A 13773-nucleotide genomic window follows, 5' to 3' on the forward strand; every position below is an offset into this window, starting at 1 on the left:
GTCGTTGATTGTGCACAAGTTTTTGGGGACGTATCGACGTTTACCGGTCCTCGATTGTTTTGTTGTTTCTTTTTATATTGGTGACAAGTAATTATTTATTGATAAGAATGTACATATACAATGTATAGAAGTAAAATAGGCTAATAACATCGTAAGGCAGTAAGTAAAGATATTTAAAGTTATTTTATGATTATTATGATCGGTCTTTCAAGTTCGATGAGAAGTATGTCAAAGTCGATGTGATGTGTTACTGTGCGACCTTTCAGGACGACGGCCTCCTAAGTATTATATAGATTTGGATACGTTCCATGAACAGATGAGCTAGTGAGTATCAAATAAACATGCGTCAAATTACGTAATAAGAGAAATTTTTAGAAATATATTCAATGAGTGCTTTAATATTAAGATAGATGATCGATTACGAATGTAGAAATTAATGTCGTTGAGTAATTAGCTCTCCCAGACGCTCGATTATTTCGTTTGTTTATTTTATTTTTTTCTTATTTCTTCTCTTAAAAATAGAAGGTATTTAAATGTTACACCAATTAAGAGACATATAAAAATTTAATTATTGTTCATATTTATTGTATTATTATGTTTGAAAAGTATTAATATACAAATGTATATATGAAAATATTAATATAGCATTTGTATCGTTCACAGAAGGAAAATAAGGAGAAAGAAGAGGTTGATTGACAAAAGAGATTTCTAAAAGGTTCAAGAAGATAATTTGATAAAAGAAAAACATAAAAATAACAAAAGATGTAAGTGAGTTAATTATTTTAGTATTAGAGTAGATTTATAAATTAATTATTATTTATTTATAATTATTTTATAATGTTTCTTTTATTAAAAATGTGACGATAACTGTTTTATTTTTTTTTTTATTTCAGGTGGTACAGTACTCATTGGCCTCAAAAAAAACTTCTCTTTGATGAGATAAAAATAATGAGAAGAATAGAAGAAAGATGTTTTAACAACGTATCATCAACATAGAAAACATAGTATAAGAAAAAAATTAAAGTTTGATATCAGAAGAGGAGCGAAGCAATTGTGTAGATGCTTGATAAAAGTAGGACAGGATAAGAAGCACAATTTTCAAAAGGAGAATCAAGAGATTAAAAATTTGGAAAAGGTGGGTAGAAAGGAATGGGTGCTGGGTTGGGCAGAAGCAGCACCAGTGGAGGTGGTCTGCTTGAGGCTCTTCCCACAGGAACGCCGCTTCATGTAGCTATGCTAGGTCTTGACAGCGCAGGAAAAACAACTGCCCTTTATAGATTAAAATTTGATCAATATTTGAATACTGTACCGACCATTGGTTTTAATTGTGAAAGAATTCGTGGTGGCATTGGTAAAGCAAAAGGTATATTTTATTTATCAACCAATACAATTAAGAGATTATTCATTTTCATATATTTATAATATTTTAATATTTATTATTAAATGTCCTAGGAGTAAATTTTTTAGTTTGGGACGTAGGTGGACAGGAAAAGTTACGACCTCTGTGGAAGTCATATACCAGATGCACAGACGGCATTATTTTTGTTGTTGATTCTTGCGATGCTGAAAGACTTGAAGAAGCAAAAATGGAACTTACAAAAACAGTTAGGAGTCCTGATAATGCGGGTGTGCCCATTTTAATTCTTGCTAATAAGCAAGATTTATTGGGTAAACTTTGTTAGTTTAGAATTGAATTATTTTGATATATAATTGCACAACGACAATTTTGTCCTTAGGTGCTAAAGAAGTGAGTGAATTGGAAAAGCAACTTGGTGTCTCGGAATTGGCTGGGATGCCTGGTAGTTCTAGCATAAGGGTGCAGCCTGCTTGTGCTATTACAGGGGAAGGTTTACACGAAGGTCTGGACACTCTTTATCAATTGATATTAAAACGACGTAAATTGGCCAAACTAAACAGGAAGAGGGCTAGGTAGGCCAGGGCTTCGGAAGACTGCACTTGCGTCTTCTGATATTGCCCACGGATGATCTCTTCTCTGATAACGGAAATGCCCACCGTGGGTCACTCCGTATTATCTTTTTCATTCTTGTCAACTTTCTCACCCATATTGTTGACAGCTAAGAAGTGCTCAATTAAATAAATAGATGGCTAAAACAGCAATAGCCCCGTAAGTCTGAAAGTAGAACCGTATTGATTATTACAAATGCTTCAACTGTTATTATAACTACTGACAGTTTGTTAACTTAGGTCACATCAAGTCTTACAATCAATTTAGTGTTGAAGAGCTGAGACTAATCAAACTTGATTAAGCAAAACATCCGCACTTGTTAGACTAAGTCATACAAGATTGATAGCTTCATCTAAAGAAAATTCTTTATTCTATATATATATGACTTGAATTCAATTCTGATAAGAAGAGCATACCATCCACGTAGTTGGTGGAATTTCATATTGTGGATTATCACTTTTTAATTCAAGATTTAATAGAAGATATATATATATAATATATCATATTATATTATATTATTGTCTTCTATTCGTTTATATAAAGTGTGAATAATGGTTTTACATCTTAGAACCTTATTGTAGTGCCACTTAGTCTGGAAGTGATCAAATTTGAAAATGACAAATCATGAAATACTAATTTTGTTAAAGAAGAAGAGTAGTATTACTAGATCAGACTTTTAAAAATTTTGGACTTATCATCGTGGTGAGAGACATCACTGTTAACGGGACAATAACTAAGATTGAAGTGTCTATTCATGTGAACATCCCAATTGGAGTTTTGGATTCACAATAAACATATGGAGTATTAGTACATATACTATTATTCCAAAATCAGTTATAAATGTGGCATGCATTCTACTGGAGAAAGAATATAGTGTTTCATCTGTTTCCATTCAAACATCGTACCTTCACTTAAGAGTGATTGTCTATAAGAATCTTGGATCTTAACTCTGATTGGAAAAGTATGATTGTTCAATGCGCCGTATTAACCTCCAGGTCATACAATGACTTAGTATGCATCATAATGCAAATAAATAGTATGCTAGCACTGAAAGAGGCAGTTACAATTAGAGACTGTCTCATTCTCAGGGCCTTTATAATAATTCAGACCTCTTATATGATAATAAGAGGATAACATCAAGAAACTAGATGCTCTCGAATTACATGAGTTTTAAGCGCAAACAATAAGCAAGCACTGTTTGCACTTGTCATTGCTATAATACCAATAATGTTACTGACAGTTATCTATGAAAATGGGAGATTAAGCAAATTCATAAGTTTATATGAATACAGCGTAGCTTATTATATTTAGCCAACAGAAATACCTGTTGGCTAAGTTTAAGTGTACGACTTTTTTGGCCTTCATAGATTGCAGCATTAGTCTGTATAATTGTCATTTCATTACCCAAGACAAAAGTTGGCAATCATTTGATATTAAATACGGGACTTATCGATGTAGCTTCAGCCCCTGAATTAACATGAGTTAATCTAGTGAGATATTTGTCTACTGTGAAATTGTATACAAATGTTCCCAATTTGTAATATACACTTTGGTGGAAAGCTTGTTTTCCCATATACTGGCATTTGAATCTGTATATTTGTGCTCATTTTGTGCATGTTTAGTGTTGAGTACATACATAAAATCTCTTGTCAATTTGTTTAAATTTATAAACGATATATTAATACTCGCTAAAGTGCTATGTTTTAATAGTGTGAAATGTAGGATTACAAATTTCCCACAAAGTGTGTGATTAAAAGAGTGAAAGACTGATCATTTAATTTGAGACAGTATATCAACAAAACAACAGAGAATGGATTATTAAGAAAATGACAAGGAGTTGATGTGAAAGGTCAGTTTAGAAATTGTTTAAGATTCTTTTTAATAGTCCATAATAGCTAATAGGTCGATTCGCTGAGATCAATCAATGTTATGGATGAAAACATTCGATGGGTAATTTAATGTCTGGTAGAGTACAAGTTAGAAAATTGAATATATTCTACGTACGTCTGTCTAATCAGTGAGAATTTTACCTCATATCAATAATGTGGTGTGAACTGCGATTTTCAAATTATACATAATTTTAAATACAAAAAATCAGCACATAAAAGAAACGTAAAACAATACCTTGAAAAAAATGTAAATTTATGTAAAAGCTGCATATTATTGATTTGATGTTACTATCGGCAGCTTTATCATAGATTCATTGAACCCTTAAAAAAAGAAAACAATCTGCGCTAATACATTACTCTTTAAAAATCAAGTGCTCAGCCATCGGCCTAAGAGATGGATGAATGTGCTTCCTAATGACAAAAATCATTATTTATATAGTAGAAAAAGCTTTAGTATAATCGCATAATTACCCACGAGGTGACTTGCATAAGTTTAGAAATTCTGATGATAATCGTATTTCTGCGATTTTTTGCACCTTTATACCTTGAAGAAAAGAATTTAATTATTCCCTTTGTATGGGTGTTCTGAACTTATTATAGATGGAATTGTAAGTAGTAAAGAGATCAATTTTTTCCAACACATGTATGACGCATTAACTTGTATTAAAATACATAATTACATATTATTAATTATATATTTATCATTCTTTATTGCAATTTTTATCTCCATATGCCAAATGAAAAGAAATATTGTCCTTTTTAAAATTCATTGCTAACTTCTGAACTTCTGAGATAATTTATCGGTGCTATTTTTTTTAAATAACTTACAATCATCTCCAGTTGAAGATTACATCTAGAAATTATTTTGTAGATTCATTGAAATATCTTCTACACAAGTACATTTAGTTTTATATTTAAAATCACGTTTTTAATAATATTAGTATGTTTTTAATATTTGATCTATTGTTTCCCCATTTCATTTATAAATCTAACAAATATGTTTACATGTGTATTGAAGAAAACTTTGATAAACAGAAATGCTGTGATAATGTTAAAGTATGTTATGGGTGCATATCATATTGTTTAAATAAAGCGATTGTCATTATTGATGATTGCAACACTCTTTAATTTTTTGTATTTCAGCTAGAAGCCTAGTCTCAAATTTTTGTCACATTGAAGGAAGCTTATTTATCAAGACACAAAGATAAAAAATCACAACGATTCATTTAAAGTGCTATTGTACTAATATTATAATATGCTTTATATATATATGTGACTGATGTGCGAAATACAGTGAAACAGAAAACTCTACTCTATGCAGATTGCAATGATAAGACAAAAGTAATTATCGTACTTTGTTGTGTGTTATGTTTGAAAATAATTTATGATTTTTAGAATGATAGAAATTTTGTTTTAACACTGCACTGCCTACTTACGCTTTTAATAATAGCACTTAAGCATTTTTTTTCATAGTATCAATGAGACTTAGTGTTTTATAAAGAATTATTTTCTATCATTTTGAAAACACTATTTAAACTTCGTATAGTCTTAGATATCGTCATTGAAGGTGATTCTTGATCATTTTTCAATTCCGAGCTCATAAAGATAGTTGGAGATTATCAAGTGATATGTGTTGTATAAAAATGACCTTATAAGGGAATGTAACATTCACATAACACTCTATTTTTCAGCATTGGACAATATTTTATTCCAATTCAATTGAATATTTTTCATTTACACTGATATTCAATTATATGATAATGTTGTCAGTTAATTGTCAATAGTTGTTAATTTTTAATATGTCTACCTACAAAGATTACCAATAACTTTTTAGATATGTGTAAAATCTATATTCTGTAGAATTATATTTTTATCTCACTTGTTTTGATCAATTATTTGTAATCTTTGATCGGAACAAAATATTGCCCAATAAATATTGCTAATTCCATACTTTTTAATCTCTCACGTACTGTGTAGTGTGAACGTCGATTTTGTGATCGTGTAAATTACAATGATAAGCATATTGATTGTTGCACATCTTTATACAGTTGATATGATATTTAGATATTTGTTTAACTTTCGTGAATGTTTTTCCTATAGAGAGGGAGAGAGAGAGAGAGAGAGAGAGAGAGAGAGAGAGAGAGAGAGATAGAGAGAGAGAGAGATAGAGATTGTTAGGAGAATTGTCAGTACCTATTGTGGACATGAATAATTTATTATTGTCTTTATTTTGAACAATATGTTTAAGGTACATGAAATTTTTAATAAATTCATTAATTCTGTTAAATTTTAATCCGTACTTCTAATTAATTTTCCTTATTATTTGAAAACTTTTGAATGGAATAATGAGAACATCACACTCCAATCATGTGCCAATAATACAGAAAAGCGTCGCATAATAAATTTATTGTTAGATTTAAATACATTGTATCATATTTAAGAATGTTATTTGTATTCTTTTTCAAAGTGCACTTAATTGAATAAGAATTTATATTCGTTTAAAAAGTGCTATTTATTATGCGTTTCAATGTAAAAAATTGTTTTTAATTCAACTGTTGTCAAAAAAAAGCATAAACCTTAAGTCGCTAATATTTGTAAATATATGATTTAACTTCAATGCGCTTAATTACGTATATAAAATAGATATAATATTTTATCTAGTTTATTATTTGATTGTTTTTCTCTTCAAAGATATCCTATTTTAATTGTAATATTTTTTAATGTTAATTAATTAATTAATCGTTTAGACTTTTTGAATGAAAGTTATATTTATGAGTGCAATATTAATATTCGATAAGTGTGAAGATTTGTTATTTTTTTCTTTTGTATCGTGTTTTTTTTCCAATTATTAAAGATTTATTTCGTGTTTTCCTATTTACTGAATAATCATTTTAAGTGAACCCTTTCTTCTTCAAAAAAGATCAAAGTTCATGCTGCCGCAAAGGAAACTCCTGTTACTCATTGTATAAATTATAGAAAATCGTTCTTTGTAAACATTTAAAAAAATATAATTTACAATAAATTTAAAGATAGAAAATATTTGTTTTCTGTAAACTATTCTTTAAAACGTAGTAATGAAAAATAAAAAGAGAAGAGATTGGTAATGATCAAGAAAATAATTAAATGCTCAATTAAAGCAATTATAATTTTTTAAATTTTTATATATCCCGATATATGAAAAAAGTAATCTCAATGATTTTCGCCTGTTGTAAGGAGGCAACTGCATTTAAATTTTCTTTCCTAACAAAGTATCGAACATCGAAATAATCGAATCAAAGTTTAATACCAGCAAAGATAAAATATCGAGGAAGATGGCGCCAATGTCGGAATATCAAAGATTTTAAGTAAGACGGGAGTGTCCGTCCGTCCCCCTCCCCTTTGACGAGGCTATCGCAGATGTCGTGGTGTTGAATACAGAGTGATTCGTCTCACGCGAGTTTCTAAGTTCATGGGAATTGTGTTCACGATGGATTGCTCGATACCTGTTGCACGAATCAACGATAACCGATTACAAGCGTTTATTTCTCGTTATTACTCATTCTAGATAAAGTTTAAATAGTTTTAAGCGATCGAGAATGAGGAAGTATCGTGAACGTCGTCGTCGTCGTCGCCGTCGCTGTTATTGTTACTGACCATCATTCTTCGTTGTTGACAGAAATAGTACACATTATTTTTGGATTGTGTTTATTTACAAGATGTTTTTGTAAGATCGTGCGTTAGTGCCGAACATTGTGCGCTCGTGTTAATACATACATACATAAATACATATATACATACACACACACGTACACGTACACGCACACGTATATATATATATATAATATATATATATTATATAGTATACACACATGTATGTATTTTATTCTTCTTTTCGAGTGTGACATATTTAAGAAATTAGAAACAATGGGTAGCGTGCAAAGTCATAGCAATGAAAGTGACGCCGGTGTAAGGGAAGTATTTCATGGGACTATCAAAGACGGATCCTCTCAGCATTCTTATCAGCCAACAAGTCATGGTATCGGAGCTTTGGCTGGATTACATGCGAAAAGTGGCAGCGTCCGTGGTGCACCAAGACAACCGATGCCGGATGCTGTAGAACTTGAAAGGCGGTTTACCAAAGTCTTGGTGAGTAATCTTTTACTTGTCAAGTGTCTCACCCTTTTCCACGATCATCTGCTTTTTTCTTTTATTGGACGATGGCGTGACGTAGGATTCTAAATACTTTATTTCTGTCCCTCTTTTCTTTTTCTCTCTCTCTTTCCTTTCCTTTCCTTTCCATTCCTTTCCTTTCCTTTCCTTTCCTTTTCTTTCCTTTCCTTTCCTTTCCTTCTTTATCTTTCTTTCTCCCCCACCATTCCTCCTCTTCCTCCCACGCTTCTCACATGCGTATCCTATACTTTACTAATATGTATCTTTCTTTCTATCTATCTACAACAATTCCTTATACTACATATATTTGTATACTGTTAAAAAAGTCTGACAGTTGTTTACAATATCTATTGATATGTAAAGTTTTTTTTTTTATTATAGTAGGATCTTATTTAATATATTAAGTTAATCTGTATTTTTAATAGAATAATTTATCAATTATATATTGATTCATGAGTATTAAATATTTACTAACATAAGAATTATGAAATGATAGAAAGAAGGAATAATGTAAGAATCGGTAGTTACATTTGTTAATCAGATTTATATTTGTAACTTTTATATATAAACACGCATAATAGGTAAAATAATATAGATAGTCTGTTTCGATACAAATACTGTATTTGTTGCAGTCGCAAATATGAAGTTTTTTGTATCAATTATTTTCTCCTATATAGGTTAGTTTCTGTAAGAGTCCTCAGATAAAAGCCTATAGCATGAAAGCATTCTTTGATTCTATTTATAGATTCCACTTGCGATACTTGAATCCATTTGGATTGCTCGATTAAGTAATTAATGTAAATGATAAATAAATTAATAAAACTTTGATTTCATCTTGATTTTATTTTTCTTATTAAGCTTCCAAGGAAGTTTTTAAAAATATAATATATAATATAAATGTATAATATAAATAAATCAATGAGTAATAAAAAACTCATATATATATATATATATATAGTATTTATATATATACATATAATATTTATATGTATACGTATAGTATTTATATATATAGTATATATACAGTATATATAGTATTTGTATAAATACATATAATATTTATATGTATGCATTTATATACATAATACTATATATATATATTAGTATTAGGAATAAATTGTATGTAAAGTATATATTTTAATGAACGACATTTGTTTGAAATCCTTTATCTCATTGCTGAAACGTTGAACGTTGAACATTAATGGCAGTGACGTCACATGTGATCCTCGGCTACTGGCTACTTGCACTGTGCACCACATGAATGACGCAATCTCTTTACAGTTAAAAGACCTTGATCTTCCCCGTCGTTCCGCTCTTTCTCGATTTTTCCCTTTTTCTCGTCTTTACTTTTTGTCTTTCGCCAGATCCTTCCAACGATTCAGCCAGCTCACCCTTACGTTTCTTTCAGCCTGTACGGCGAGTTAAAATCGAAAGTCACCCATTAAAATTTATACTTCCGATAACAGGAATGCATTATCGTTCGCGTCCTTCGCCACATCATTTCCGAGTTGTTTTTTTTCCTGTTTTACAATTAGTTTTTTCTTTCCTATTTAGTAAACTTTTTAAGGCCGGCGATACATGTAAACGCCTAAATTTTGACCGTTTTTCAGAGACTTATTTAAAATGGAAGGAATAAATGAATCATTTTGAAACTCAGCATGTTTATTTATTACCTATTAAAATATAAGAATCTGATTTTTTTTTGTTTCAAAATTACCGCCGTAGTAACTAATTTCCGGAGGCCCTAAACCGTTAAAAAAAAGGGTCGGAGCATGTTCATAAAACATGTATCTTCTAGTTATACTAAAGAAAAACTAAAAAGTCAGAAAATCGTAAATTGGCACGACTCAGACAAAAAGTCTGATTTTTGACCCTTTTTTTTTTACGGTTTTTGGGTCAAAAATGGCAATTTTTGAAAATTTTTGTGGCATTCTTAAAGTTTAACTAGAAGCTAATACTATAAAGAAAATGTGTGCTAAATTTCATAAGAATCGGTTAAAACTTTTTTGAGTTATCTTTCATCACAGTTTGAAAAAAGTCGTTTCGAGAAAAACGCGTTCAAAGTTTAGCGTTCGTATCTAGCGCCGAGTTTAGGCAGAGCACTTCAATGAATTTTTAATCGATAAATAATGCGAATTTCATTCCAAAAATTTATAGGCATATTTTTAAGATGGTAAATTAACTATTTATGAAAAAAAAAAAAATTCGATTTTTATTTTATTTTATATGTGTCGCCTGCCTTAATACTTGAAAAACGATGGCGCGCGCGCGATAAGTCTTCTTCGTTAAAAAAGATAAGAGAAAATAATGAACAATAAATATCGATTCTTTTAAAATGACGAATATAAACATTTATTTTACGACTAAATTATATATGTATATACATATTCATACGGATGAATGAGTTTGTCTTCTTTTTTAAAGTCGCATAAGTCTATTTATTTTTATTTGGAGATATTTAAGGGTTTGCGTCGTTTGAATTGATTTAAAAATATTAATGAATGTTCATGAATCGATTAATGTTTTTCTAAGGTATAAATATGTTAAATTTTATTATTATGAATAATATGAAAAGAAGTGTGTGCCTAATTGAAATTTGTTATAATCAATATTTTTTTTCAATTATGCTTATAATTTAAAAAAATATAAATAATAGATACTACTGCATTTCTTATTTAAATAATAATAATCTATTGCTATTTTATATCTAAATATATAAATAAAACTATTGTTATTAAACTTTTTTTTACGGGTTTGAGGAACTTTTCTACGATAACTTCTCAATTCATAGTTAGCCTGCCATCTTTCCATTTGTAATCGTAAAGGATCTATTTTTTTTCAATTAGGCAAGGCTGTTAACAAAATAAAATACATATTAGAATTGAAATAAATGTTACGTATTATTATTAGTATAGTTTTATTGGAAAAATATTTGCTATCTTATATTTAAATAAATAACATTATGGAGTATTATTTGATTTACTGAATTACTTTATCATTTTTTATATCTACATAAACAACTAGTATTTTTTATATTAAAAATTTCGACATTGTTTATTGGCTTACTTAATAATTATATTTCTTTGGGACGCAATAAAAACAATACAATATAATATATAATTACATTTTATATTATATATATATATATATATATATATATATATATATATATATATATATTTGTATTATACTATATATAGTATAATATAATTTACTATTTTTATTATACTATATTATAGTATAATAAAATTATAATTAATATTAATAAACTATATTAATAATAAATATAATAAACTATATTATAGTATATTAAATTTTTTATATTATACTATAATATATATATATATATATGGGGCATTCCACGCCAAATCGGACGGTTTAAAAAATTTTTATTTTTGATTTCCGCCATTTTTTGATATCTTTTAGTACACACCGAAAAACCCTTTCTCCTCAATTTTGTCATTTTTTTGATCATCCGTTCCAAAGATATCGAATTTTCAAAAAAACAGCTCTCTCTGTGGTTTTTAGCCCGTAACTTTTTTAAAACTCATCCAAATAAAAATTACCATTCTACATAAAAGTTTAGTTTTTCAATGTACTTTCCGAAATTTTAATTTCTCAAAAAATCACGAAAATAAATTGACTTTTCCTATTTTTGTTAATTATTAATCTAAATCAGTAATTAAGACTTTCCTACGCTTGTTATAATAAAAAAAAAATATGTAAAGTGTTTCAAAATACATTAAAAGAGAGAAATAAATGACAAAATTTAATAAAATGAAAAACAAATTTTTTTTCAATTTTTAAAACTCGAAAAAAAAATAGTAGTTATCGAAGGTCCACGACCAGACCGGCCTAAAAAGTTGTTGAATTAATAGTTGTTTATTGTAAAAAAATTTTAAAGAAAATCAAAATATGCACTCACTTTAAAAAATGCAATTTAAAGTTTAAAAATCAAAAATTACGTATTAAGATACTTTAAATAATTTTTTTGAATTTTTTTTCGAAAAGTACATTGAAAAACAAAACTTTTATGTAGAATAGTAATTTTTATTTGGATGAGTTTTAAAAAAGTTACGGGCTAAAAGACACAGAAAGAGCTGTTTTTTTGAAAATTCGATATCTTTGGAACGGATGATCAAAAAAATGACAAAATTTAGGAGGAAATGTTTTTCGATGGGTACTAAAAGATATCAAAACATGGCGGAAATTAAAAATAAACATTTTTAAAACTGTCCGATGTGGCATGGAATGCCCCATATATTTATATATATATTTTTTTAATTTAGAAGATTTCGAGACAATCAAGTGATTAGACATAAAAATTGAAAACAAAATTCGAAAAGGAGAATTAGAGTTGCTTTGATCTGTGAACCTATTTCATATATTAAATTCATCATTCTAGTCATGAGTATAATAAAATTTAAATAATCTACTCATTTACTTTGTTGTTTATTTCAGGCATCTATGGATCTACCACCGGATAAAGCAAAACTTTTGAAACAGTACGATAACGAAAAAAAGTGGGACATCATATGTGATCAGGTGAGTATATGATGCATTGATGAATAATAAATAAATCAAAATTGACAATTATTGTGGAAAATGCATAACAAAAATAGCCAGGAGAGAGTTTGAAATTTGCAACAGGTGGTATTCTTTCATTCAAGATTATTTTTATATAGGCCACTTTTGCGCGTAATAGAAACATCAATTTTAATATTCTTGTTTAGAATACAAATTTGTTGATGTAATTCTTTCCTTATTCTTGATGAAAAAACAAACACGATTGACTGCATAATTTGATTTTATGCGTGTAATAACACACATTAAATATAATAGCACTGTACGATAAGATTTCTCGTTAAAAAACATTGTTAGTAAAAAAAATCCATATTTTGAGTAGTGGTATTTGTAGCTGAACTTTCTCCGATTGACCAATAATCATTGATGTGAGAAAGGAAGAATCCTGCCAGTTTTGACTCATGAATTGAACCCAGCAAGAATACAAATTCCAGGAGCATTTTGATAGACTGTCTTTATAACACTATGGATTTGGAGTTTCTAAGGTATACCATCCGATTTGCCAAATTGCATAATTTCGCGTATCGCAGACCAAAATCTTCTGTTTTCTCCAACTTTTGCATCTTTGTTTCTTTTTTTATCTCCCCTATTATTGGTTCAATATTGTCAATAATATCTAACCCTACTTTTTCACTATGCCCAAGCCCATCAAAAGACATGACTTTGGGAAGTAAGTTAAAAGTGGTGTTAACATTCTGTGTAGTATACCAAGACATATTCAAATTCAAAATTCAATTTATTTTCGGAGATATAGCTGTTTTAGTGACGCGGAATCCTATATCCTACCCTTATTAAGCGAAACTTTGAAAGCGTTTTTCTCGAAACTGTTTTTTTTTCATAAATGTCAAGATATCTCAAGTTCTACTAAACTGATTTGTTTGAAATTTGGTTAGAATCTTCTCTATGCATTACTCTATTGTGCAAACTAAAACCTTACAAAATTTTCAATTTTTACTATATTTAAAAAATTCGGAAAAGTAAAAAAAGTGGTAAAAATAATGTATCTTTTTTTCAAACAGCTGTAATTTAGCGAAAAAAAAAACTTTTTTCAATTCTTTTAGTTCAAACGATAGCGGCATTATTTTTAAATAATAATCCGTTTTAATTTTTTATTTCATATTACCAGGAGAGCTGCAATCTTGAAATTTGTCGCGCGCCGTTTTTTTGGGACCCATCACTTAATCA

The 13773-nt window shown here is 28.8% G+C and overlaps 2 protein-coding genes across 5 annotated transcripts in view; both read left to right on the plus strand.

Annotated features, from left to right (window-relative positions):
• Positions 1–6515, plus strand: Arl4 (ADP ribosylation factor-like 4). 2 transcript variants are annotated; one of them, XM_015333939.2, is made up of 6 exons: positions 1–159; positions 267–324; positions 664–764; positions 894–1363; positions 1453–1668; positions 1737–6515. In XM_015333939.2, the coding sequence occupies exons 4-6, from the start codon at positions 1150–1152 to the stop codon at positions 1931–1933; spliced, it is 627 nt and encodes a 208-aa protein (XP_015189425.1). In that variant the 5' UTR covers positions 1–159; positions 267–324; positions 664–764; positions 894–1149; the 3' UTR covers positions 1934–6515. The 2 variants fall into 2 exon arrangements, with proteins under 2 accessions (XP_015189425.1, XP_015189426.1); XM_015333940.2 differs by lacking the exon at positions 1–159 and having other exon boundaries at positions 166–324.
• A 511-nt stretch (positions 6516–7026) lies between these two features.
• Positions 7027–13773, plus strand: part of Frl (formin-like protein) — a 36713-nt gene continuing 29966 nt past the window's right edge. For 2 of the 3 annotated variants that reach the window (XM_015333936.2, XM_015333937.2), the window contains exons 1-2: positions 7032–7980; positions 12466–12549. In XM_015333936.2, the coding sequence (XP_015189422.1) occupies positions 7708–7980; positions 12466–12549 (357 nt within the window). In that variant the 5' untranslated portion in view covers positions 7032–7707. Of the gene's footprint in view, positions 7981–12465; positions 12550–13773 lie in introns of all 3 variants that reach the window. The other variant, XM_015333938.2, reaches the window with a different exon arrangement.

The sequence above is a fragment of the Polistes dominula genome, unplaced genomic scaffold, assembly GCF_049000335.1.
Source record: "Polistes dominula isolate Pdom_NZ unplaced genomic scaffold, Pdom_raw_medaka contig_216, whole genome shotgun sequence".
NCBI lineage: Eukaryota > Metazoa > Arthropoda > Insecta > Hymenoptera > Vespidae > Polistes > Polistes dominula.

Bases quoted from the DNA above. Each gene is read 5' to 3' on its own strand.
- Arl4 (XM_015333939.2), top strand. From the start codon at position 1,150: ATGGGTGCTGGGTTGGGCAGAAGCAGCACCAGTGGAGGTGGTCTGCTT. The intron at 1,364-1,452 runs GTATATTTTATT...TAAATGTCCTAG, and splicing joins TGGCATTGGTAAAGCAAAAG to GAGTAAATTTTTTAGTTTGG. The intron at 1,669-1,736 runs GTAAACTTTGTT...TTTTGTCCTTAG, and splicing joins TAATAAGCAAGATTTATTGG to GTGCTAAAGAAGTGAGTGAA.